Below are 25,407 nucleotides of genomic sequence, written 5' to 3'. Positions count from 1 at the left end.
AAGTGATCTTCTATGGGAAGTTGCTGAAGAGAGTTTGTGAGAGAAGGATCATTTATCAACCAGACTACACTTTTCTGAAGAGCAAGAATTTTTACAGAGATTTTATGTACACCACCCCATACATGACAGTAGTGATTCAAAGTTGGTTAGATTTGGGATTTATAAAGAGTAACTGTTTGGCAGAGAAGTACCATCTTGACTGGAAAATATGTAGAGTTTTTCGATGCTGTTGATGCTATAGAAGCGATATGATTGTGCCAAAAAAGGTTTGGAGTAGGAGTCAGTCAGAGAGAGAGAGATTTCGTCTTGACTGTTGAGCTGAGCATTATCAAAAGTGGAGAAGATCTGAATTTTTTTTTTTTTTAATAGAAAAATGACCACAACCCCATTTCGGAAGATGACTGGACAACCTAGTCATCTTCTGAAATGGGGTTGTGGTCATTTCGGAAAACATGGTTGTTTTCACTCCAATCAAGAATACTGTGGAGAATGGCATTCAGAGCACTTATTACAGATGATCTTGAAGCTTCAGATGTTTGAGTACTACATGGCTTGTCATAGGAGTAGGACAAGTGTATTCATCAAAATATGAAAATATATGCTTTCTATTTTAAAAAAAAATTTTTAAAGTGTATATCTTTATTTTAATGAATATTATTATTAAACATCTCCAGGGAGTCCAAACACTCATCGAGGGAGGACACCCACTCGACAACTGTCCATCTCCACCAATCGCAACTACTCCATCATCAACACTAATGGCATCTACTGTCCACCACCACTAGTAATATATTTTACCTTTCCCCCCCCCCTCACAATTTCATCACTATATAACATCACAACTGATCACATCAGATATCACACACAGCAACAATCTAACAAAAAAGAACAGAACAGCAAACATGTGCCTTCCCATATTAAAATTACTACAAATTCAATATTAATTTGCATTGGTTTTCAGAAAACAAACATTTGACTTATACTTATCTTACAAATGTTTCAAAACATTGAAATCTGCTTAACAATGTTCTGGAATCTGTCTCTGGTTCAACTGATGTTTTCATGGCATCTCACACAAAAACATCAAATGAAACAACAAGTCACAAAAAGTGACTTTCTATATATTTTAATACTACAGCTTTCTAAAACAGTAATGAATTTAGAACTATACTAACTTACTTGGATTGCAATCCAGTGTATAAACACACACAGCTGGCAAAATGACTAGAGTTTTCAAAAGAAATATTATTAATACTCGGCTAACAATTTCATTCAGCAAGCCCTAGAAGAAAAAAATATACATATATATGCTACTTTTAAGTTTAAAGGCATATATCTCATTTAAAACCTTAACTTTTTTTTATTATTATTATTATTTAGGCCTCCAATGAGTCAAAAGACTTCGCGGGAGGTCCTTCCTAGGAAACACAAGTCTATCAAGAGACTCAACGTGAGAGGTCCTCAATGACCGATCTCGCTCTCACCAATCTATCAGGCAATGCATTCCATGGTTCAACCATCCTCCATGCAAAGAAACCACACCTCATCCTCTTGTTCACAGATTCCTTTCGTAACTTCTGGTGATGGCCCATTGTCATCACTCCTTCCCACTGTTCAACCAAGTGAAAGAACTCCCCAGTGTCAACCCTGTAACCACCTCTCAAGAGTTTAAGTCTCAATCATATCACCTCTCCTATCCACCAAACTCTGCAGTCCACATACCCTCAGCCGATCCTCATAGCTAATATTGTACAGTCCTGAAACTGTCTTTGTTATCTGCCTCTGTACCCTTTCCACAGTTAATTTAACTCCCTTCAAATCCTGGGGACCAAATCCAAGAACAATAGTCTAAGTGTGGTCTGATCAGCATCTTATACAACGGAATGATAACTCTTATCTCTTCAGGTCAGCATCCTTCTCTTTATTGCAGCAATCCTTTCTGTTATCTTCACCTTTGCAATATGCCCCTTGAATTTCAGGTTTCTATCAATCATCAACCCCAGTTCTCTTCTCTCCCCTACTTCCTCCAGTATATCTCCTCCAATAGAATATGCAGTATCCCAAACCTCAAGCCTTTACATTTTGCTGCATTAAACTGACACCCTCATTCATTTGCCTATTCTAGCTTGTTCAAATCCTCTTGCATGACTACCAACATCTGCACTATTACTAATAACCCTTCCCATCTTCACATCATCCACAAACAACTGACTATCCCCCCTGCTTATTATTATTATTGACAATGACAATGTTGTTGATATAAAGGTTAAACAATATAGGTCCTAGTATTGAGCCCTGTGGGACCCACTTGTAAACCTCTGCCTCCTTGAAACTGCCCCACCATACCCAACTCTCCGATACCTATTGGACAGCCAATCCTGAATCCAGTTGACCAACCTGACATCTAAACCCATGTGCTGCAACTTAAATATCAGCTTATCATGTGGCACTCTGTCAAATGCCTTTGCAAAATCCAAAAAAATGGCAGTATATGCCTTTCCCTCATCAACTGCTCTTGTCACTTTATTATAAAAGGCAATCATATTACTAAAGCAAGAGCGCTCCTTAAGAAATCCATGTTGACTCTTACAGATAACATTACCCTTATCTGCCTAATGCTGTATACAGTAACTCACTAATTTCTCCAAGATCTTAACAACTACTGATGACACATAAACTGGCCTATAATTAGACACTTCCAGTCTGATAACGCCCTTATGCAATGGCACTATCTTACCTTCCTTCCATTCCTTGGGCACCTTTCTTGTAGCTAGACTTTCACTGAAAAGCCAGGTCAAAGGAGCTATCAGTTCCTTAGCACATTCTCTCAAAACTCGTGGTGAAATACCATCCAGTCTTACAGCTTTACTGACATCCAGAGTACTCAGTAATTGAAGTACAGGAGGAGAGTGTGCGCTTACCTCTAAATATAGCAATACCTCTAAACCTCGAACCTGTCTTATCCCTCTAGTATTAAAACAGATTCCTCCAGGATGAAATACTCCAATAAAGTATTCATTGAACAATTCCACTATGTCCTTTGTATCAATCACTCTATTCCCATTTTTATCCCACAATGTCATTCTTCCACAATCATTTCTCCTCCTACTGGCCACATAGCTATAAAATTCCATAGGATTTTCTTTGGATCTTAGGGCCAATCTCTTCTCATATTCCAGTTTCGCCTTCCCTACCATATTAGTCACTCTCCTGGCCTGTGTCTTATATTCTTCAAGCATCTGCTCTTCACCTGTCACCTTATATCTCTTCCATAGCCTCTTATTCAATGCAGCTCCTGTTTAATATTGTTTGTCATCCACAAGTGAAAAAGAGGACCAAAATGGTGTCCTCTTTTTCACTTGTAAAATACAGCTAACTAATGCTGCTAACAAATAATCTTTCACAATTTCCCAAGCACTAATGATATCCTGGTCTTCCAATTCCTCCCTCCATGAAACTTCCTCAAGTTGATGTCTAAGACTATTGTAATCACCTGCCTTATAATTACACATATATTCCTGTCTCTTTGATACTCCTGCATGTCTATTCATCTTTCAAGTCAAAACCACATAGTCACTTTCTCCAACTGGTGCGAGTGATGGCATCTCACTTATTATCAGCTCTTCTGATGCTATGACCAAATCCAAAACTCTTGAACCTCTTATTCCCTCTATTACATGTTACCCAAGATATTTGTCCCTCAAGAATTCTAGAAATTCCATTCCCTTATCGCTACATGCATCTTCCTCTTCCCAATTTATACTGCTGTAGTTAAAATCTCCCATAGCAATCATTCTTCTTGCACTTACCAAGCTCAAATGTCTAAATATCTCCTGCTCCCCACCCTCTGTGCTCCCTGGTTTGTAGCAACACCCCCACTAAATATCCTGTCTTGCCTATCTCTACCTCACAACATATGCTTTCAAAATCATTAGTGTCATTGCCTTCCAAAGCCTCCACCCACTCTTAGAGGACATAAGTCGTCACTTATCATAAGCAGTACTCTACCACCACACTTTCCCTTTCTATCCTGCTGAAAATGCTGTACCCCGCTACTTTTATTCCTGTTATTATATCCTCTTCTGTCAACCATATCTCAGTGATCCCAATAATCTTTGGCCAGGCTGATGCTATCAGCGCCACCAATTCCTCTCCTTTATTCCAGATACTCCTGGCATTAGTATAAAAATAGTATAGAAATAGTGGCATTTTTATGCCACTATTTCTATACCCAGCATTATCCCCTCTAGACTCCACTGGGCTCAGCGCTACCTGATGTTGTCCCCCATCTCCCAAGTACCCTTTCCCACAAGAGGCCACCCCTGCTACTATCCACTTTTGGCATCTAGTTTCCCTGCATTGACACACTGACTCGTTCAGAACAGCAATCTCTCCAGATGCCTACATCCTTCCTCATTCAAATGCAAACAGTCTCTCGCATACAATTCTTCTCTGTCCTCAAACGCTGTTCAAAGCATCCACATATTCCAATCCTCTCTTCTGATACATTCTAGCTATTATGCTATTCCAATCCTCTGTGATAATCCTCTCTTCTAGCTATTATGTTATTCAATGACTGCTCTTCTGCTCAGCTCGTCGCAATCATACCTAGGCAACACGTGCACTATCTTTCCTCTCTGCGTCTTCTTTCGTACCACCTCAACCAAGAATCTCATATCTCTCGCTGCCCAATTTACATTACCTCTCAAGTCATTTGTTCCTACCATCACAATCATCTCATCCACCCTTTCATCCCCTCTTAATTGCCACAGCCACACTTTCTATTGTTCCTCCAGGCAAACACTCCTCACGCATCCTATCTTGCCCACCACGGATCATTAAGTCACCGTACATTACACCTCTTACCACTCCCTCTCTCTCTCTCTCCTACTGTTTCCATTCTCTCCTCTTCTATCATTCCCATACCTCTCTCTCATTCCCTCTCTTCCACTTATCCTATTCTCTCCTTGTCTATCGTTCACATAACTCACTCTCTCTCATTCCCTCTCTTCTACTGTTCCCATTCTCTCCTATTCTATCATTCACATAACTCTCTCTCTCTCATTCCCTCTCTTCTACTGTTCCCATTCTCTCCTATTCTATCATTCACATAACTCTCTCTCTCTCATTTCCTCTCTTCTACTGTTTCCATTCTCTCCTCTTCTGTCATTCTCATACCCCTCTCTCTCATTCCCTTTCTTCTACTGTTTCCATTCTGTCCTCTTCTGTCATTCTCATACCCCTCTCTCTCATTCCCTTTCTTCTACTGTTTCCATTCTGTCCTCTTCTGTCATTCCCATACCTCTCTCTCATTCCCCTCTTTACTATCATTCCCAAAACTTTCTCTCACTCCTTCTCTGATTCGTCTTGTATACATCTCTTCCATTCTCCTAATCTCATCTTTCATACTTCATCTCGTTCACAAGATATTCCACCTCCTCTTTCAGCTCATCTATCCCTTTCTGCAAGGTAATCACTCTTACTCGCCATTCTTTTACCCAATCAAAACCATTTCTGTAAACTTCACAGTCATTCAAGTCTTCCACAATCCCGACTTTTATTTTCTCATTCATACTTCGCTTGGCATTCTCTCCCATCACACTACTCTTCTCCTGACATTCATTTCCCATTCTTGAAGCAACTAGGTCGGTTATCGATATATCCAATTCATTAATTTTCTCCCACTGTCTGCATTTTGCGCATATACGCACTCCCTCTTCTCTCACCCGCCACATATCCAACTCCCGGGAAGCATACATGTTGCAATCATTTATTATTAGTACTAACTTTTTTCTCACACCAGCTAGGGAAAAAAAAAAAAAAGCTAGCTTCATTTATTTCTTTAAGTTTAACTTCAATTTCAAGAAAATCATTTTGAATATTTCATTGTAAATGAGTACAGCCATTTTAAATAATTTAATACAGCAATAATAGAGATGTTTGATTAAGAAATAGAATTATGAAATAATTTCTCATATATACCAATAACAGTAAATTTATGTTAAAAAACAGGATGAATGAAATTAGTATACTAAAATGTAGTTTGATGTCCTTTCAGTAGAAAATAAAAATAAACTATTTTTCATGTAAATTTAATGGACATAAAGGGGGGGGGGCTGAAAACACTCTCTTTGGGATAATAAATATACATTATATAAATATGGTGTCTAAAGCCAAACTTAGTAGTAAAACATTGATAGAACTCATGTTTTAGTCACCATAATGTGAAGCATGTGAGAGTATTCAATGACATCCAGTTGGCCTACAACTTCACATCAATGGAGTTATTAGCAATCTTGATATATTTCTCAGCTAACAGGCATTAAAAACCAGATGAAAGGAAAATGTCTGCATCTGAACTAATATACACAGAGATCAAGGCATAGCATATTGACATCCCCTCAGAGGAAAGGTCAAATCGCTCTGGTATTAAGCCACTAGATAGTAGACGAGTTTCATCACCTGGTGCAATATCACCACTGCTGGAAACTTCAAGTGGCCAAAAAAAAAAAAAGTTACTCCAAAGCATAACAGCAAGTTTACTTTTATTTCCATCCTGCCTGCAAACAATATCCGTGATGTTTTCAAAACTGTATCAGGTATCATGGAGAGTATTTCTTTTTGAGGATACAGCTTAAAATATTTATTCTACAGACTGCTAGATAGTATATTGGACCAAACCTAATAGTAATGCTTTGGGATTCCAAGTCAGCTAGCATTTTTTTAAAAAATTCAACTGACAGGTGATCACTTGGGGGGGGGGAAGAGATAAGTCCTTATGTATTTGGCATGTTCTTTGAAGGACCACTCACACAGCATGTAAAAAGAGAGGAAATAAACTGGAGAGAAGAGGAGAGCAAGACAAACTGGTTTGAAGTGGTCTACAGCCATGTTTGCTCTGAAGACTAAACATGGCTGTAGGCTACATAAAACCTCTAATAAGCAAAGTTGTAGTGTTTCACCAGATGATGAAAGATATCCACCACCTAGAGGTCTAAGTTAGCTTTACCTTAAAGGGAACGTATGCTTTACAGAACAATCTTTGTTCCAATGGAACTTCCCTTTCAACAGAACTCAACAATACACAACACCTTCTATCTCAGTATATTGGCAATTCCTATAGGTAGAGATGACCTGCTAATGCTTCTGCTTGATATCTCCACTTGGGCCTGGCTCCCACTGAAGAGACCTCAATAAAGGTCGAAACTAGTCTGGGTAGTGGCCCTTCCCTTAATGCATAACATTAGACATATCCGCAAGGAGATGTGTTTTGCATTATAGGAGATACTGAGATAGGAGTGTTGGTAGCTTGCTCCACCTTTGCAACGAGTTGCCCTGGTGTGTACCACCTTAACCCAGTCCTGAAGATACTTTCAGGCGCAAACTTTGTTTGCTCACACTTGGATAAAGGATTAAACTAAATTTATTACACAACACCTTCCTTTCCAATGGCTACAGTAATTACAGAATTTAAATAATCACTTCCTCCTCCATTCTCCAGCTCTTCAGAAGGACTTCAGAAATGCCATCACCATACCCTACATCTGTGGCACATTAGAAAAAATAGCCAGTTCCTTAAAAAAAAAGTACAACCTTCACACAGCATTTAAGCTCCACCATGAACTTACTATCCATATCCGTTCTACCAAAGATCAGCTCTCTCCTCTCTCAGCCTGGAGTATATTAAGTACCCTGTTCCTGCAAGCTAGCTTACTTCGGACAGACAAGCAGATCAGCAACCATCCGTTTAGAATAAGACTATGGTCAATCTGGCCTTGCAGACATGTTTTGGATATAACCCACAGGATCTCCTGGAGAAAAACCACCATGCTCCACCATATTAAATTCAAAAAACAAAGAGTTTTTAGAATCTGTGGTGACACTCAGAAATCAACCACATTTAAATAAATACGGTTGCATAAAACTTCCCAAAATTTGGGAAACATTAATTATCAGAGATCCTACTTTACATCCTAGGCCACTCAACAAACACCCATAGAGGGCACACCACCTAGATAGGATAGGACTTTAGAGTCACCCATGTGTTTCACTTAGTATTGTGTTGTATTTGTGTGTTACAAAAGTTATTTGTAATCCCTGAAGATGTCTCAGTGACTGAGACAAAATATTGAAAACATTAAAATTAGTTTTAATCCTTTCCTAGTATTGTAAATATTCCATTAAATTACCTCCAACATGATATGCTTTACAGTGGCAATACTTTCCAGATAAGCCAGAACCCCCATTTATAGAAACAAGAGATATCTCATGAAGAGAAGGTGAAGCTGACCTGAGAGAGAGGATATATGTTGTTGGGCTACTGAAAGGCTGTTGATGCACAACTACTCTCCACCAAATAATCTTACTGCTGCTATATTGCCAGGTGTACCTGGGGAGAGTCTAGTGATATAGGCAGAGGAAGGCACACTGGTAAGATAGCTGTTTGCAAGAGGAGTGGAGTGAATTCCTCCAAGTGCATGGATTAATAAAGAATCCAATCACAATGCATCCCATGTTCTCCCTTTTCTAATCAATTAAAACAACCATGCAAAGTTAAGAAGAGAGAAAAACAGACTACATGCAGATAAAGCAAATCTTCAAAAACCATCAAAATTCAATTCACAAATATATGTTGTTTTAGTGCTAACTTCATGGTCATTTCCATCTCTAATCTGCAAAATCACACCTATTTTTCCTAACTTGAATTTTAGCACTATACATACATTTTGTTCCCAATTGTAAATTTTGACTTTTATATCTCTTCATATCTTCAAAGATTGTGCATATGTTAGCCCCAAAACATGTCAAAGACTCCAAATTCAAATCTTCTCTATCTGATCTCCAGCTAAAATTATTTCTGCTTCATTTCATCAAATTATTTTCTGTATATCTCATAATGCCATCAACCATTCTAAACTATTTGATTTCCTTTCTTTAGATGTTGATTTTCTCCAAACTTTCCAAGAAGTGAAGTCATCTTCCTTGTAGAAAATGACTTCCTTGGAAATGTGTATATTAAAATCTTAGATTGCAATGTACACATCTCCAACTGTGTTTTCTTTTTTTTTAACAGCAATGATCTGCAAGTATAAATGAAGACATTTGCTATAAAGCATGATCTTACACAAAATGTTCACTTCTACCAGAATATCAGGTAACCCCGACCACATTTTAAATACTCTAGATCTCTTCTACACTAGTGATCCTTCTACGTACACTGTGGATGTTTATTCTCTGAGGCAAATCAGGACTCAATTTAGTGCTCTTCTGCCACTGTCATGTGTTCTCTGGGCATTATAAAAATTTCAAGTAGAATGATCTTTGTGACTTCTAAAGCTTCATTTCCTTCTATGAGTTATTGTTTTCAGTCTTCTGATCCAAACATGTGCACTGAATATATTACTGAAGCAATTCTTATTGATTATGGACTCATTTAATCTTCATTCCACTCAAAATTCTAACATTTATCTAAACTTTAGTTCTCCAAGTAATGTTCCAAGGTTGTATAAGCAAAGAATCAGCCATACTGCAATTGACTTTCAGTGAGAAAAAAAAAAATAATAATAATCTGAACTTGCTGCCAGTGAATTATCAACTCATCCAAAGCTGATTTCAAAAGAGCTAAAAAGTAGAAACCATGATCACATATCCAAATGGCAAGTAGTCATTTGGATATTTCTGGTCTCTTGCCAAAGCTACTGGCAATAACTTTTGTCTGGCCTGCTTCTATTTCTTTTTGCACTCTTGTGAAATTCCATTTGAATTTCAATACATTATTATTTACAAGACAAAGATTTTCCTTGATTTTTTTTTTTCCAGAAATTCTTCGGTACACAATTTTAGTTAATGTCTTCCTAGCAGAATTCTCAATAACAATTCAATGTTTCTTTTGATTTTTGACAGCAAGAGACCAGGAAAATCTTGTCCAAACTGGATACTAAAGTCTCCTGGTTCAGGTGGCATTTCTCTAATTTGTCCTGAAGGTTTATCCTACTGGAGCCCTTTTAATTCTTTCAATACAACTGGCAGCAACCTTTTAGCATGAAGTTTAGCCCAATTTCATGCTATAAGATCAAGAAGGCAACATCTTTATGATCAAGTTGAAAGGATGGCCTCCATGTGGGGACAGTGGCTTGAGAAATGAAGGGGGGGGTATACACTATATTACAGAGTCAGATATGAAGTATGAGGGGGAGTAACAATGGCTATAAAAATGCTGGCAATACACTGGTTTTTCTGTATTCAAATGCTACGAGTATTAGGAATAAAGGGAATGAGTTCAGGGAACAGGAGGGCCAAAAGTTCTGGATTTGGTCATAGCATCAGAGGATTTGATTATGACTGAGATGACATACTTTCCTCCCCATTGGTGAGATTGACCATGTAGTCCTGCCTTGAAGGATGAACAGGCATGGGAAGGTATCAAAACAGAAGGAAGTTATATGGAATTATAAGGCAGGTGACTATCATAGACTTAGAAACCAGCTTGCAGCAGTACAATGGATTTAAGAATTTAAAGGAAGAGGGGTTATTAGTGCAATGGAGATTGCATACCTCAAGTAAAGAAAATAAGGCAATCTGGATTCAAATGGATGACAAAAGGAATAAAAGGGAATTTCAGAAGAAAACGATTATGGAAGGTATATAAAGAGAGTTGGAAAACAGCTGCAAGATGAATATAAGACTCGGGAATAAAGCCTATAGTATAGGATGGAACATGATGAATATAAGGCTCAGTCATTCTCAGAAAAATTAGAGGACACTGGCAATGCAATCCAAGGAGTTTTTTCGCTATGTGATGAGTAGGAGAAAAAATAATAGTGGATGAATTATCTTGTTGCTGGGTGTAGATAGGAGTTGGGTGACCAAAGCAGATGACAGTTGAGCTATTTACTAATCACTTTATTAGAGTGTTCCATCCTGGTACTACAGGCTTTATTCCTAGAAGGATAATGAGTGGTGAAGTGTTAGAAGGTTCTGAATACTGAGTAAGCTAAATATCAATATAAGGCATGGGAACTACATGGAATTTCATCATGTATTTTAAGGGAATGTGTTGCTATGGAACTGACTGTACTGTAATTTGGCTGTTTAATGAAAGTCTTGCAATGGAGCAGGTTCCTAGAGAGTGGAAGACTGGTAAGATAGTACCATTGCATAAGGGTGGTGGTAGAATGGAGGTATCAAACTATAGGCCTGTTTGTATTTCTTCTGTATTTGTTAAGATTTTGGAAAAATTGGTAAGAACTCTACCCTCATCTGTCCAATAAAGAATTGAGCAGATGAGATAATGTAATTTATGCAGGCCAGCAGAAATTTGTTAAAGGGCATTATTGTTTTAGTAATCTGGTTACCTTTTACAATAGACTAACAAGGTGCCATTTCTCTAATTTGTCCTACTGGTACATTACAGAGCAGTGGATGAAGCAAGGCATACACTCATTTTTTTGGACTTTTCCAAGGCTTTTGACAAGTTGATTTTTAAGTTATATCAAATGGGTTTGGATATTAGGTTAGTGGAATGGATTGGTGATTGCCACTCTGACAGATAGTTTTATATTGGGGAAGCAGGAAAGTTACAAGTAGAATTCCACAGGGTTCAGTCCTGAGACCATTGCTGTTCAATGTTTACGTCAATAATATTGTTACAGGACTACAGGGAGATGTTCGGTTCTTTGCAGATGATATGAAGCTTGGGATGGTTATTAGTAATGGTGCAGATGTTTTGGCGATTCAAGAGGATTTGAATAAGCTGTAAGGGTGGGAAAACGCATGTGGATATCAATGAAACTAAATGTAAGGTTTTAATGGGACTTCATACTTGCTTGGAGTTATATTAGAAGAGGTAGAGGAAGCAAGGGATCTTGGAGAGATTGGGGATAGAGATTTTAAGTTCCAAGGACATATCACAAAGGTTGTGAAGACATCTCAGAGAACTGTGGCAATGTTGAAGAGAACATTGATCGCAAGAGATAAGCGTGCTGTCCCATTGTATAAAGCTTTGATCAGACCATATCTGGATTTCTGTGCTTAGATCTGGTCACCAGGATTTGAAAGGAATGAAGTAACCTTGAAAAGAATGCAGAAACAGATAACAAAAATGATGTCAGGACTGTACAATAATGATTATGAGAATAGACTGAGGGCATGCAGACTGCAGAGTTTGGTGGGTAGAAAGCAAAGGGGAAATATGATCGAGACATTTAAACTGTTGAAGGGTTATTTTCGTATTAATACTGAGGAGATTTTTCATGTGGTAGAACAGGGGAAAGGAACAAGGACAAGAGGCGATCCCTGAAAATTGCGAAAGGAAGTAGTGGGTAAAAGGGTAATTATGATGATATTATGATGATAATAGAGTCAATAGATGCATCGTGGGAGGTCCTTCCTAGGAAACAAAGTCTATTACCACTTCTTGAACTCATTGACTGTTCTTGCACTCACCACTATCAGGCAATGCATTCCACAGTTCAACCACTCTCCATGCAAAGAAACCACTCCTTGCCCTCTTGCTCACAGCTTCCTTTTGCAACTTCCAGTGATGGCCCCTTGTCATCGCTCCTTCCCGCTGTTCCACCAAGTGAAAGAACTCCCCAGTGTGAACCTTGTAACTACCTCTCAACAGTTTAAAAGTCTCAATCATATCACCTCTTCTATCTGTCAAACTCTGCAGTCTACATTCCCTCAGCCGATCCTCATAGCTAACATTGTACAGTCCTGAAACCATCTTTGTTATTCACCTCTGTACCCTTTCCACAGTTAATTTATCCCCTTCAAATCCTGGAGACCAAATCTCAGAACAATAGTCTAAGTGTGGTCTGATCAGGGTCTTATACAATGGAACAATAACTCTTATCTCTGCAGGTTATTGTCCTTCTCAGTATTGCAGCAATCCTCTGCAATACTGAGAAGTATTGGATTACCTTCACCACCTTTGCAATATATTCCCTGAATTTCAGTTTTCTATCAATCATCATCCCCAGATCTCTTGTCTCTCCTACTTCCTCAAGTATGCAATCTCCCAAAGACTTTACATTTTGCTGCATTAAACTGACAACCCCATTCATTTGCCCATCTGTCTAGTTTATTCAAATCCTCTTGCAGGGCTGCCGCATCTGCACTATTACTAATAACCCTTCCCAGCTTCACATCATCTGCAAACAACTAAATATTCCCATGCAACTCACTGACAATGTCAATGATATAAAGATTAAAGAATACAGGTCCCAGTACTGAGCCCTGTGGGACTCCACTTGTAAACTTCTGCTTCCTTGATACTGCCCCACCATACACAACTCTCTGATACCTATCAGACAGCCAATCCTGAATCCAGTTGACTAACCCAACATTTAAACCCATGTGCTGCAACTTAAATATCAGCTTATCATGTGGCACCCTGTCTAATGCCTTTGCAAAATCCAAAAAAAATGGCAGTATATGCCTTTCCCTCATCAACTACTCTTGTCACTTTATTATAAAAGGCAATCATATTACTAAAGCAAGAGCGTTCCTTAAGAAATCCATGTTGACTCTCACAGATAACATTACCCTTATCTGCCCAATGCTGTATACAGTAACTCACTAATTTCTCCAAGATCTTAACAACTACTGATGACACATAAACTGGCCTATAATTAGACACTTCCAGTCTGCTACCACCCTTATGCAATGGCACTATCTTACCTTCCTTCCATTCCCTGGGTACCTTTCCTGTAGCCAGAATTTCATTGAAAAGCCAGGTCAAAGAAACTGTCAGTTGTTTAGCACATTCTCTCAAAACTTGTGGTGAAATACCATCCAGTCCCAAAGCTTCTGACATCCAGAGTACTCAGTATTTGGAACACACTCTCCTCTTGCACCTCTAAACCTCGAACCCACCCTATCCCTCTAGAATTTAAAACCTACTTCTCCAGGATGAAATACCCCGATAAAGTATTCACTTAACAATTACACTATGTCCTCTGCATCAGTCACTCTATTCATATTTTTATCCCTCAGTGCCATTCTTCCACAATCATTTCTCCTCTTACTGGCCACATAGCTAAAAAATTCCCTAGGATCTTTGGATCTTAGTGTCAATCTCTTCTCATATTCCAGTTTCACCTTCCTTACCATATTAGTCACTCTCCTGGCCTGAGTCTTAGATTCTTTATGCATCTGCTCTCTCCACTCCTCTCCTTATATCTCTTTCATAATCTCTTTTTCACCTTCAGTTCCTGTTTGATATTGTTTGTTATCCACTTTACACAAAATTGTGTCCTCTTCTTCACTCGTGGAATACAGCTTACTATTGCTGCTAACAAATATTCCTTCACAATTTCCCAAGCACTAATGATATCCTGACCTTAATTCTTCCCTCCATGGAACTGCCCCAAGTCAATATCTAAAACTATTATAATCATCATCATCATGAACCAAGGGCTCACTGCCAGTTGGTGTCCAATGCCTCCTTCGCTGTCTTTCACTTTTCTTTGTCCACTGCAAAGTGTCGCAGTTTCTGTACAACTATTACACATCAGTCCTTTATATCGTCTATCCATTCTCTGTATGGTCTACCTCTTCTGTTTATTTACACCATCCATAATACCAAACATGAATGTCTTTATCTTTGGGTCCTCACTGCAAATAATTGCAGCTTCCATTTTATAATTTTCTGCATTAGATTCTCCTTTGGTTGTATCTTCCGATAGATCTCTTCATTTGTGACTTTCTGTACCCATCCTATTCTTAGAATCTTCCTGTAACAAGTTCTTTCAAATGTCAAAATTCTTTTTCTTGATTCCTTATTTATTACCCATGTTTCAAATCCATACAGTACAATGCTAAAGATACATGTTTCCAGTACTCTTAGTTTTGTTTACAGGCTGATCACTTTACTTTTCCAGATGTTATCCATGGCCTTCAGATTTGTTCTTCCCTTTGCAATCCTGATCTTTATTTCTTTTTACAGTCCAAATCATATGTCATTATACTTCCTAAATATGTGAATTGTTCTACATTTTCTATATCAATTCCATCCACTTGTATCTTTTGTTTCATATTCTTCTCACCAAATACTATTGTCTTTGTATTTCCAAGTTCATAACAAGTCCAAATATTTTCCCTTCCTCATTTAACAGTTTCAATGTTTATTGTGGTTCTCTTTCATTTTCTTCAATAATAACAATGTCATCTGCAAATCTCAGTTTGTTAATTCTCATCCCATGCACTGATATTCCTTTTGCATCTTCCATCATTTTATCCATTGCTCTTTCTAAATGTGCAATGAAAATGCTAAGTGATATTGGGTCCCCCTAACTAGTACCCCTGCTTGTTTTAAATCATTTCCCCAAATCATCACCTATTCTAACTGCTGCAATGCATTCTTATAAAGATCTTTAAATATAGCTATTAGTTTTCTGTCAATTCCATACGATTCCAGCACTGCTAATGTCACTTTCTGGTCGATATTATAATCACCTGCCTTATAATTCCACATACATTCCCTTTTTTATTGATACTCCTGCATGTCTATTCATCTTCCAAGTCAAACCACATGGTCACTCTCTCTCTCCAACTGAGGGAAGAGATGTCATCTCAGTTATGATCAGCTCTTCTGATGCTATGACCAAATCCAAAATGCTTGAACCACTTGTTCCCTCTATTACATGTTGCCTAAGACATTTGTCCCTCAAGAATTCTAGAAATTCCATTCCCTTATTACTACATGCATTTTCCTCTTCCCAACTTATACTGCTGTAGTTAAAATCTCCCATAACAATCACTCTTCTTGCACTTGCCAAGCTCAACTGCCTAAACATCTCCTGCTTCCCCACCCTCTGTGCTCCCTGGCTTGTAGCAACATCCCACTAAATATCCTATCTTGCCCACCTCTACCTCACACCATAGCTTTCAAAACCATTAGTGTCACTGTCTTCCAAAGCCTCCACTCTTAGAGGACACAAGTCATCACTTATAAGCAGTACTCCACCACTGTGTTTTCCCTTCCTATACTGCCGAAAAATGCTGTACCCTGTTACTTTTATTCCTGTTATTATATTATCTTCCATCAACCACGTCTCAGAGATCCCAATAATCTTTGGTCAGGCTGATGCTATCAGTGCCACCAATTCATCTCCTTTATTCCAGATACTCCTGGCATTAGTATAAAGCATAAAAATGTCTGCTTCTATACCTATCATTATCCCTTCCAGACTCCACTGGATGTGTTACCTGATGTTGTTCCCCTCTTGCCAACTGAGGGAAGATTAGACACTACATTCACAATCCTCTGATGATAAAACCAGATCTATGACTCTTAATCTTCATGTTCCCTCCATTACATATTGCCTAAGATTGTTGTCCCTTAAGAACTCAAATTTATTCTCCTTATTCCCTGATGCTTTCTCTTCATTCCAATCAATATTACTGTAACTGAAATCATAATAATTACCATTTACTTGCTCACTAAGTCAAGTTACTTATACATTTCTCTGTCTTTACCTATGTCTTAATGTGGAGGATAATCCACATTAAGACACTCACGCTATACTGTTTCAAAACCACTGCCACTCTTTTCCCCTTGTATCTCAACTTTGTGGAGATATAATTTCCCTACTATCATCAGCAGCAGTCTTCCCCCTCCCTTCTCAACTTTAACAGCTTCACAAAAAAACATATTCCTCCATTTCTATTCCAGTCAAGATGTCATTCTCATTCAACCACGTTTCACTTAATTCAACTATTTTCAGGCAAATAAACTCAGTCAATGCAACAATTTCATCTCCCTCATTTCTGGTACTCCTGGCATTCACAAATAAGCATGACAATTCATTTCTTGGTCTATAACTACTTGGTCCAGTCCTACTCGTGCTATGTGACTTCTTACCTGCTCCTATCTACTCACCTTCTATCCCATACTCAACCCGATCCCATGTATACCAGCTCATTTAATTCCTATGCTGACAAATCCACATAATACATTTATTACTACTTTCAGAATCCACTCCTTATGCTGTGTCATCCTGATCTCCCTGGCCCACCCCATTTCCCTCTCCAACTTGCATTCCTGTTCTCACATTCTCATCAGCCATATCGGTCTCACCTGGTCTGCTCTCCTGCTCATTCACATCATCTGACTTCCACTGATACCATGTTTGCATTACTCATTACACTTCCTTCAGAAGCAACCTTTCCAAATGACTCACTCCACAACCATTCAGATGCAGTTCATTGCTCTTACAGTTTCACTCATCCCACACAATCACAAACTGTACTCCTTTCTCTGCACGTATTTCCAGTAATATTCCATTCAAGATCTTTGATCTCTGCTGCGACTAAATGTCATACCTGGGCAACACACAAACTAAACTTCCTCCACACTGTTGTCTTTCACTCTTCTCAATCTCCTGATATCTATTTTCAAATTCTCTTCATACCCAACCAAATCATTTGTTCCAATCACAACCACTAACTCCCTCACATCCAGCACGTCAATTGCTCTATTCATTCTCCCTCCTAGAAACATACCTTGTGCACCTTTTCATCTGCCACATCTTTTATGACAGAATCGCAATGAAGTGCTATTCTTGAGTCATTTGCTACTTCTTTCTCTCCAACATCTTTCATTTTATTCATTTGCACTCTTCCGTTTGTATCCACCATACATCTAATTTCATTCTGTAGATGCCTCATTTCATTCTTCAATTCTTGCATTCCAGCAATTGTTCCCACTATTGTTTCATCAATCAGACTTTCTTCCATTCAGTTATGCCATCTCTTGCTTCATCAAGTCAGGCACACTTCTGGTTCCATAATTACACCCAGTTTTCTTTTTCAATCATTTTCATATTACAATCATGTTCTCCACACTCATATTCTCATGTTCACTCTTCTGGCTATCGTTCATGGGCTTACATCATCACTGCCTTTCAACTTTCATCTGGTATTCTTCACTTCCGGTTCCCAACTTTCATTGAAATTACTAGTCTATTAACATATTACAATTTCTAGATACTTCTCTTGTTTAATCTCTTAACAAACATATCTATCATATATTTGCCCATGCATACATATTGCATGGGCAAATATGTATGTATTGATTCTGAACAAGTGCTTCAAATTGAATAATTTCAAAATGCAAAAAACACCACATTCAATTACAACCAAACAAACTAAAATTATGCTTAAAACAACACTAAAGTTATAATATATCACTAATAATTAATATCTAAGACTGTACACTGCAGGATACCAAACTATTTGCCCACTACTCAATTCCATTATAATTTTCTCCTCAATTTCTTCTAAATCTTAAAACACATGCAACAACTACTCAAAAATACACAGCTCAACTTTTACTGCTGTCTGTCTTTCAGGAGATTCTGCCTTCATAAGTATTTATTATTATTATGTGATATTTCCAAGGACACTCATCAGGGGAAAGCATGCAAAACAACCCACTGTCTACATTTAATCTTCCACTTACACAAAACACTACATATTACACCACTACCAATCCACCTCCGGCAGTGGATGGCATTGTGTATGGATGGATTATTACAATATTCTTGTATACCCTTTGAATATATATAAAAAATTATTCTTTCTTATGATAATTATGGTTAAACTGAATCTAAATGTCTAAGTACAAAAAATAGTTTGAAAATGTAGAGAAATTTATCAAAAAGAGAAAAATATAGTTGAACTTTTTTGCAATAGGAAGAATTTTAAAAAAATGTGAGTGCAACTATGCTATCAAAATTAATTTTTATCCCTTATTAAAGCAACTTGCCTTTGAAACTGCTATCTCTATCAAAAGTGAAATTAGTGCAACAACGTTCACTCCTGAAATACAAAAGCACATTAAATTGGTCAATAGGAAATTAAGTATTATTTGTAAAATTATGATCAGATAATAAATGCTATATGTTTTAAAAGAAATTATAAAGCCCATAAAAGAAAAATATAAGAATTAGAATATGCAATCAAAGTAAAGCCAACATAGGCTACTGATAATGCAGTGAACTACATAATATATAGCTCTTTCAAAACTAATTTTAGATGGATCAGATGGCTGTGGAAACTACAATTCAGAAACAAATCAAATGCTCTGCACTCTTTATTTACTGATGGTAGCAAGTTAATATATTTAGAGCATCCATGGCTTGGTGAGTAATGTCAATGCCCATTGAGTGGAGAGACCCGAGTTTAAATTTTGTCTAGCATGCAAAGAACCATGTAAAGGCATGTTAACTAAAGGTGACAGTCATTCTCATATGAGATGACTGTTTCCCCTTCCCCTCAATAAAACCAGTCAACAGCACCAGAAGAAAACAATTAACAGATAATACAATGGTTGCATAGCCTTACTTTACCTGTAATTCCAAATAATTAACAGTATAATTATCAACTGTCATGATCTATGAATTTTACATCACTGTTCATTAAAAAAAAAGCAGCAGCAATTTTATGTTTATTACATAAATGATAACCCTTGTATTTGTATTGAATTTCTCACATTTTTCAGTTATATACAGGAGAGGACATTTTCATGTGTCTGCTTAAAACTAAAAGATTTGTGTGCAAGGTGAAAGTTTTTGTGTTTAGTAAATAATTTAAGTATTTGGCAAATGTCATTAAGTAATATGAAATTTATCTTCTGCTTGGTATGTTTAGCTGCTTGGCTTCATATAAGCAGGTGTGTATTTAGGATAGCCAAAAAAAAAAACTTTAAAAAATATATATATAATCTCTGCACTGCTTTCAGCCCCATCTGAAGCTGCTTCCCTCTGCTGCTCTCTCCTAAGGATCCATTTCCTCCAATCTGTTCCAAGTGTTTACGTTTCTCCTTCTTACAACTTATCACATAATAGTCAAACTGGGAGATCTGTTAATGTCACCTAGTTGAACAGAAAAAATACATCTGCTACCACTATCATGGTCAGTCAGGTCCAGCTGAACATGCCTTGGATCCCTTGCACAGAATCAGGTGGAATAAAACTTATGCTTCATCACATCTGCAAACTTGAAAGACTCTTTTTAGAATCAGCAGCAGGTTTAAAAAACTAACTCAATCTTAATAAATATGGTTGTATTAACCTTCCCAAGATTTGACAAAAATGTTTAATTCTTAAGCCTCCCGCCCAACAGCTAAGGCTCCCTAATAGTATCCACAGAGGGTCCTCCATCCTCATAGGACTTCAGGCTTTAAATAGTCTAATTTCTTCCACTTATCATTTTGTGTTTGTTTGTACATGTTACAATTTTACTATTGTATTCCTGAAGATGTTTCTCTGACAGAAAATATTGAAATGATTAAACATGCCCTCCTGTGTGCTGGGATTCATTCTATTAAATTTTAATATGAGTACAAGTAAGCCTAATTAACTTTCCAACCAGCCAAAGTGGATGAAATACTCAGACCACCTTAGGATTCTTCATGGATCGAAACATGATTGGCATTCTGCCTTTCATTATGCAGAACTGATTGACTCCACCATTTATTTCTTAACAACAATTGTAGAACCATTAATGATTTAACTGTAATGGAATGACCTGGGTTTGAATCTTGTCTAGGATGTAAAGAACTTTTATCAGGACTTTTCAACTGAAGGCAAGTCAGCCAGTCTCATTCAAAGGCGACAGGAAATTATGGTTTTTTATCCCACAAAATAGGCAATCCAAAATAACCTTTGTGTCCAGCTTACTTAAAGTATACCATTTTACTTGGAATGCAATTTACTATCCTTGAAATATTTGAACTTCTTACTGTACTCATTTTGTTTGTTCCCAAAGATAAAATGAATTTCAAGTGTAAAAATAAAATCAATAATTATATAATGAATAAAATGAATAATACCACAAGAGATCACCTTATCAATGAATTTATTTACTAATGAAAAATAAAAAGGCAGAAGATTTCCCATTTTTCTGACTTTTATATTTCAATTCTGTGCAGTACAATTATATATAATGGTTTAATTACATTATTATATATAACATAATAACTTATGTTATTATTTCTTTTGTTTTACTAATATTGCAGAAATTATTTTGCATGCTATCCTTATGTTAAATATTTATAGATAACAATGTTTCAAATAGCATTTATTGAAATAAATATGATTTGAACTTTTATTCTTTTCTTTTTTTTTTCCAAAATACCATTACATGAATCATCCTGCTTCAGTTTTGAATACGAGTTTTTTTTTTTTTTTTTATGAACAATCAATGAATGTTAAAGTGTATTACTTGTTTTCTGATTAAAGATGCCAAATACTGACTGTCAATATTTGGCATTTTTCCTGTAGCAGCACTTTTTTTTTTTTTACTAAAAAAGCTATGGAAGTATCCATGTGTGCGTGTGTTAATGCATTCCACAGAGAAGTACTCACAATGATAAAGTTTGGATATACTAAAATTATTGGATGGCGCAACAAACATAGGGTTTGTGTTGCTGTGAATATTTTCTTAACTGCCATTTTCTTGGCATAAGAGGATTTCAGAAAAGGTGTTGGTAGATAGCTTCCTCTTTGCATCCTGATACGAGATATTTTGTTTAGTTTATTTTTTGTAAAACTAGTTTTCATTCTTCCACCATTAGCATACATGGGAGTAGGCTGGATGGACTTCCTCGCATTTGACACATTAAAGTTTCTTTGCAGAGCAATATTTGGTTATGCCTATATTTCTGACATTTAAGGCATCTTAATGGATTAGAGATGTACAGCCTCAGAGATAGTGCTTTTACTGATTTTGGTGTATAAAAAGTAAGGATGATATTTCTGGTCTATCAGAGTCAGGTGACCATCCTTACATGACAACTTATACCTGTCATTGCTTCACTGTTAAGACTGAACATATCTCCTCTGGAATATCAAGGAGATCCCATTCTGATATTATGCCTCCTTGAGAATAGTTGAGTGCTTTATGAAGCATTATTGTAACTGGTATTCCCAGCACTAATAATGCTTGCAGTTCAAGTATTGCTGACATGCTTCAACTAGAATATCACTATAATAGTTTTCTAATTGTTTGAGAGATCTTGTCAATCCTTCCAAATACTTGAATGTTGTATGTGTGGGAAGATGTCACAGATATTTATGTAGAAAGGCTGAATAAGAGAAAAAACAAGTATGGGTATAGGAAATAAGACATTTTGATGAACTGTGAGGCTTACTTAAATATGAGAACATGGTATTGTAACTGACACAGCAGTTGAAGATTGTGCAAATGTTCAGGAAGTGTGGAAGTGATAACGATAGAAAAAAGTTTCACTGATGATAAAGCAGGCGATAATGACATTAAAAGACATGAAAAAAGACACTAAAAAAGAATAATGACATGAAAAAAGACCAAAACTGGTGAGATCTTTCTAAGTAATAAATACAAAATGTTATATTCAGGCAACAACAATCAAGGAAAAGAAGGAGTAGCCATAGTATTCAACACAAAATACGAAGCTAATCGTCTTGAATGGCAGTCAGTCTCAAGTAGAGTAATGTGGGCAAATATGAGAATGGGGAACTGGACAATGAGACTTATTTGTGCCTATGGTCCCATAGAAGGTTCTACTAAGTAGAAGTGGAGGAATTTTTTGACGCGCTAGAAAAAGCAACTGACACAATGAAAAAGGAAAGGTTGGTCCTTGTTGGGGATCTAAATAGCAGAGTAGGAAATGATTGTGAGACATACAAAAATATTTTGGGAAAATTTGGAGAAAAGAGCAAAGCTAATAATAATGGCAAATATCTGTTGGATTTCTGCTCAGGATATGGACTGGTTATTACTAACACCATGTTCCAACATATAAATGTGCACAAATTCACATGGAGAGAAGAGGCTAGGAATAAGAAAAGTCTCATTGACTATGTTATTGTTGATAGTGATGTTTTCTCCCTAGTGCAGGACACCAGAGTGTACAGAGGATTTGAAATTGGAAGTGATCACTATTTAGTCTTGAGCAGGATAAAATTGAATTTCATATTGAAAAGAATGACATGTAAGAAAGTTTTAAAGCGAATAAAAGTTGAGCAGCTCTCAGATGTGAACTGTAAACTAAAATACAGAAAGATTATTGAAAAGAAAATGAAAGAGTTTGAGAACAGGAATCAAACCTTGGAGATTCAGTGGCAAACTCTGAAGAAAACATTGATTGATTCTGCCAGAGAGGCATGTGGTGAGGTTGTGTGCAAGGATAAAAAAATCAGAACTCCCTGGTGGACACAGGAAGTTAAAGAGGCAGTGAAGGAAAAGAAGAAAGCATATCAAAAGTTCCTGGCAAATAAGTCAGCTTTTACTCTTACAGAATACAGAGACAAATGTAAGAAAGCTAAACAGTGTGTAAAACTAGCTAAACAAAAGTCATGGGAGGACTTTGGCAAGAATATAGAAAATAAATATCTATGCAAGTATACTTGAGAAACGGTTGAGAAAAATTGTGGAAGAAAAGCTTGGATTCAGGTCAAATAGAGGCTGTCAGGATCAGATCTTCACTTTACGACAAATAGTCGAGAAAGCATGGGAATATAACAAAGATCTGTATTTAAGTTTTGTCAATTTGGAAAAGGCATATGACAAGGTGCCAAGAGAAAAGCTATTCAATATGCTACAGTTATATGGTGTTAATGGGGCATTATATCAAGCAATACTTAGTCTTTATTTGAGTTGTAAGTCAGCAGTTAGAATTGAAGGAAGTACAGGAAGATGGTTTAATGTTAAATCTGGTGTGAGACAAGGATGTACATTATCCCCTCTGTTATTCATTATCTATATGGATCACATTATGAAGGAAAGTGGTATTAAACCTGATATCAAAATTGGAGATGTTAATGTCAGCTCTTTGCTTTGTTTTAGGGCCATTGCTTTAAACTATGTTAATGATATTGGGGAAGATTTGAATAGGGATATAGCTGTTTGCAGATGATGCCAAATTCAGAACTATGAGGAGCATAGCAGACTTGAATAGACTGAGTGAATGGACACAGGAGCAGGTATGCCAGTTCAATGTTGTAAAATGTAAGACTTTAAAATTGGGAAAACATGACTTATCAAGAGAATTTATTCTTGATAAGGATATATTGTGGATAACGATCTAAAATTTAGAGGAGATATTGCCAAAATTATAAGGTCAACACAGTGAATTCTGGCAATAATGTGGAGGACAGTGACATGTAGAAGTAAGGGGATTCTGATTCCATTGTGTAAAGCTCTGATTATGCCACATATGAACTACTGTGCACAGATTTGGTCACCTAATTTTCAAAAGGATGAAGTGTCGGAGAGGATCCAGAGGCGAATGACCAAAATAGTTTCTGATCTCTGGAATGTTGAATATGAAGAAAGGTTGCGATGATGCAATTTACAGAGTGTAGTGGATAGGAGGAAGAGGGGGGGTGATATAATAGAGACGTGCAAGGTGGTAAGGGGTTGGTATAGGATTAATGTTGAAGAGGCTTTTCATAAAATGGTTGGAGATCATGGGAAAAGGAACGAGAGGTCATCCCTGGAAGCTGTATAAGGAGGGTGTGAGTGTGGTGTCTGGAATTTGAATGTATTTAAGACACAGTATGATGAGCTCTGTGTATCAGTATGACAAAAGGGACCTCTTAGATATGTCTGTGATCCCATAGAATCTTGGAATAATAATAAATAATAGTGACATTTTAGCTGTTGGCTTTTCATCTGTTACACAGATGATGAGAAATGAGATATGTTTTCACGTTTTTTTTTTCTTATTTCTATTATCAGATGATGTAATCTAGGTATTTGAACTTGGTTGGGGCATCAAGAAAACCTGAAAAATTTGGGGATAAAGGATTCAGATTCAAAAGGATTTTTAGGCTCGAAGCTAAAGATTCCAATCCTCCATGGAACCACACATTGTCACCCACTATTTGGTAAGCAATATATATGCTAAGAAGTGGAGTTCCAGGGTTATCCAGAAGCTACTATGCCTTAGGTCCTGTTCCTGGACATTGGAGAAAAGGAGACTTACTGAAGTCGAATGTTTCTGTTATTGTTTCCAACATCTGATTGTCCAGTTTTCTGACCATTATTATACATTTAGCATTGACATCTGACAAATCTACTAACAATGACTTTTCTGAATACCTTTCATATAAATAAAACTATTAGATATGGGTTTAAACCCTTCAATACAACAAAATTATTACCGTATTTTTCGATAGATAACGCGCACGTTATCTATACAAAAAAGTTCATTAAAAATGAACATGCTCGGTATACATTTGAAAGATATGAGAGGTAAATCAAATGTAATAACAAAACTAAGGAAGTATTATTTAATATTTATTTAACATTACACTATTCAAATCCAAAAAATTCTTCATCAGACTCAATATTGAAAGAATCAATTGCTTTAAAAATTTCGTTTGGTATTTCTTCAGCATCATAATCATTGTCACT

The 25,407-nt window shown here is 36.9% G+C and overlaps 1 protein-coding gene across 1 annotated transcript in view; it reads right to left on the bottom strand.

Annotated features, from left to right (window-relative positions):
• The window catches only part of mdy (diacylglycerol O-acyltransferase), a 205,951-nt gene that overhangs the window by 128,285 nt on the left and 52,259 nt on the right, over positions 1-25,407 (bottom strand). Inside the window, exons 5-6 of the mRNA XM_090397343.1 lie at positions 18,773-18,825; positions 1,180-1,282 (exon numbers count right to left, since the gene is read on the bottom strand). Coding sequence (XP_090253469.1) covers positions 1,180-1,282; positions 18,773-18,825 — 156 coding nt within the window. The remainder of the gene's footprint in view (positions 1-1,179; positions 1,283-18,772; positions 18,826-25,407) is intronic.

This window comes from Typopeltis vanoorti, chromosome 9, assembly GCF_054136105.1.
Source record: "Typopeltis vanoorti isolate ZY-2024b chromosome 9, IOZ_Tvanoo_1.0, whole genome shotgun sequence".
NCBI lineage: Eukaryota > Metazoa > Arthropoda > Arachnida > Uropygi > Thelyphonidae > Typopeltis > Typopeltis vanoorti.
This window is presented reverse-complemented; position numbering and strand designations above follow the sequence as displayed.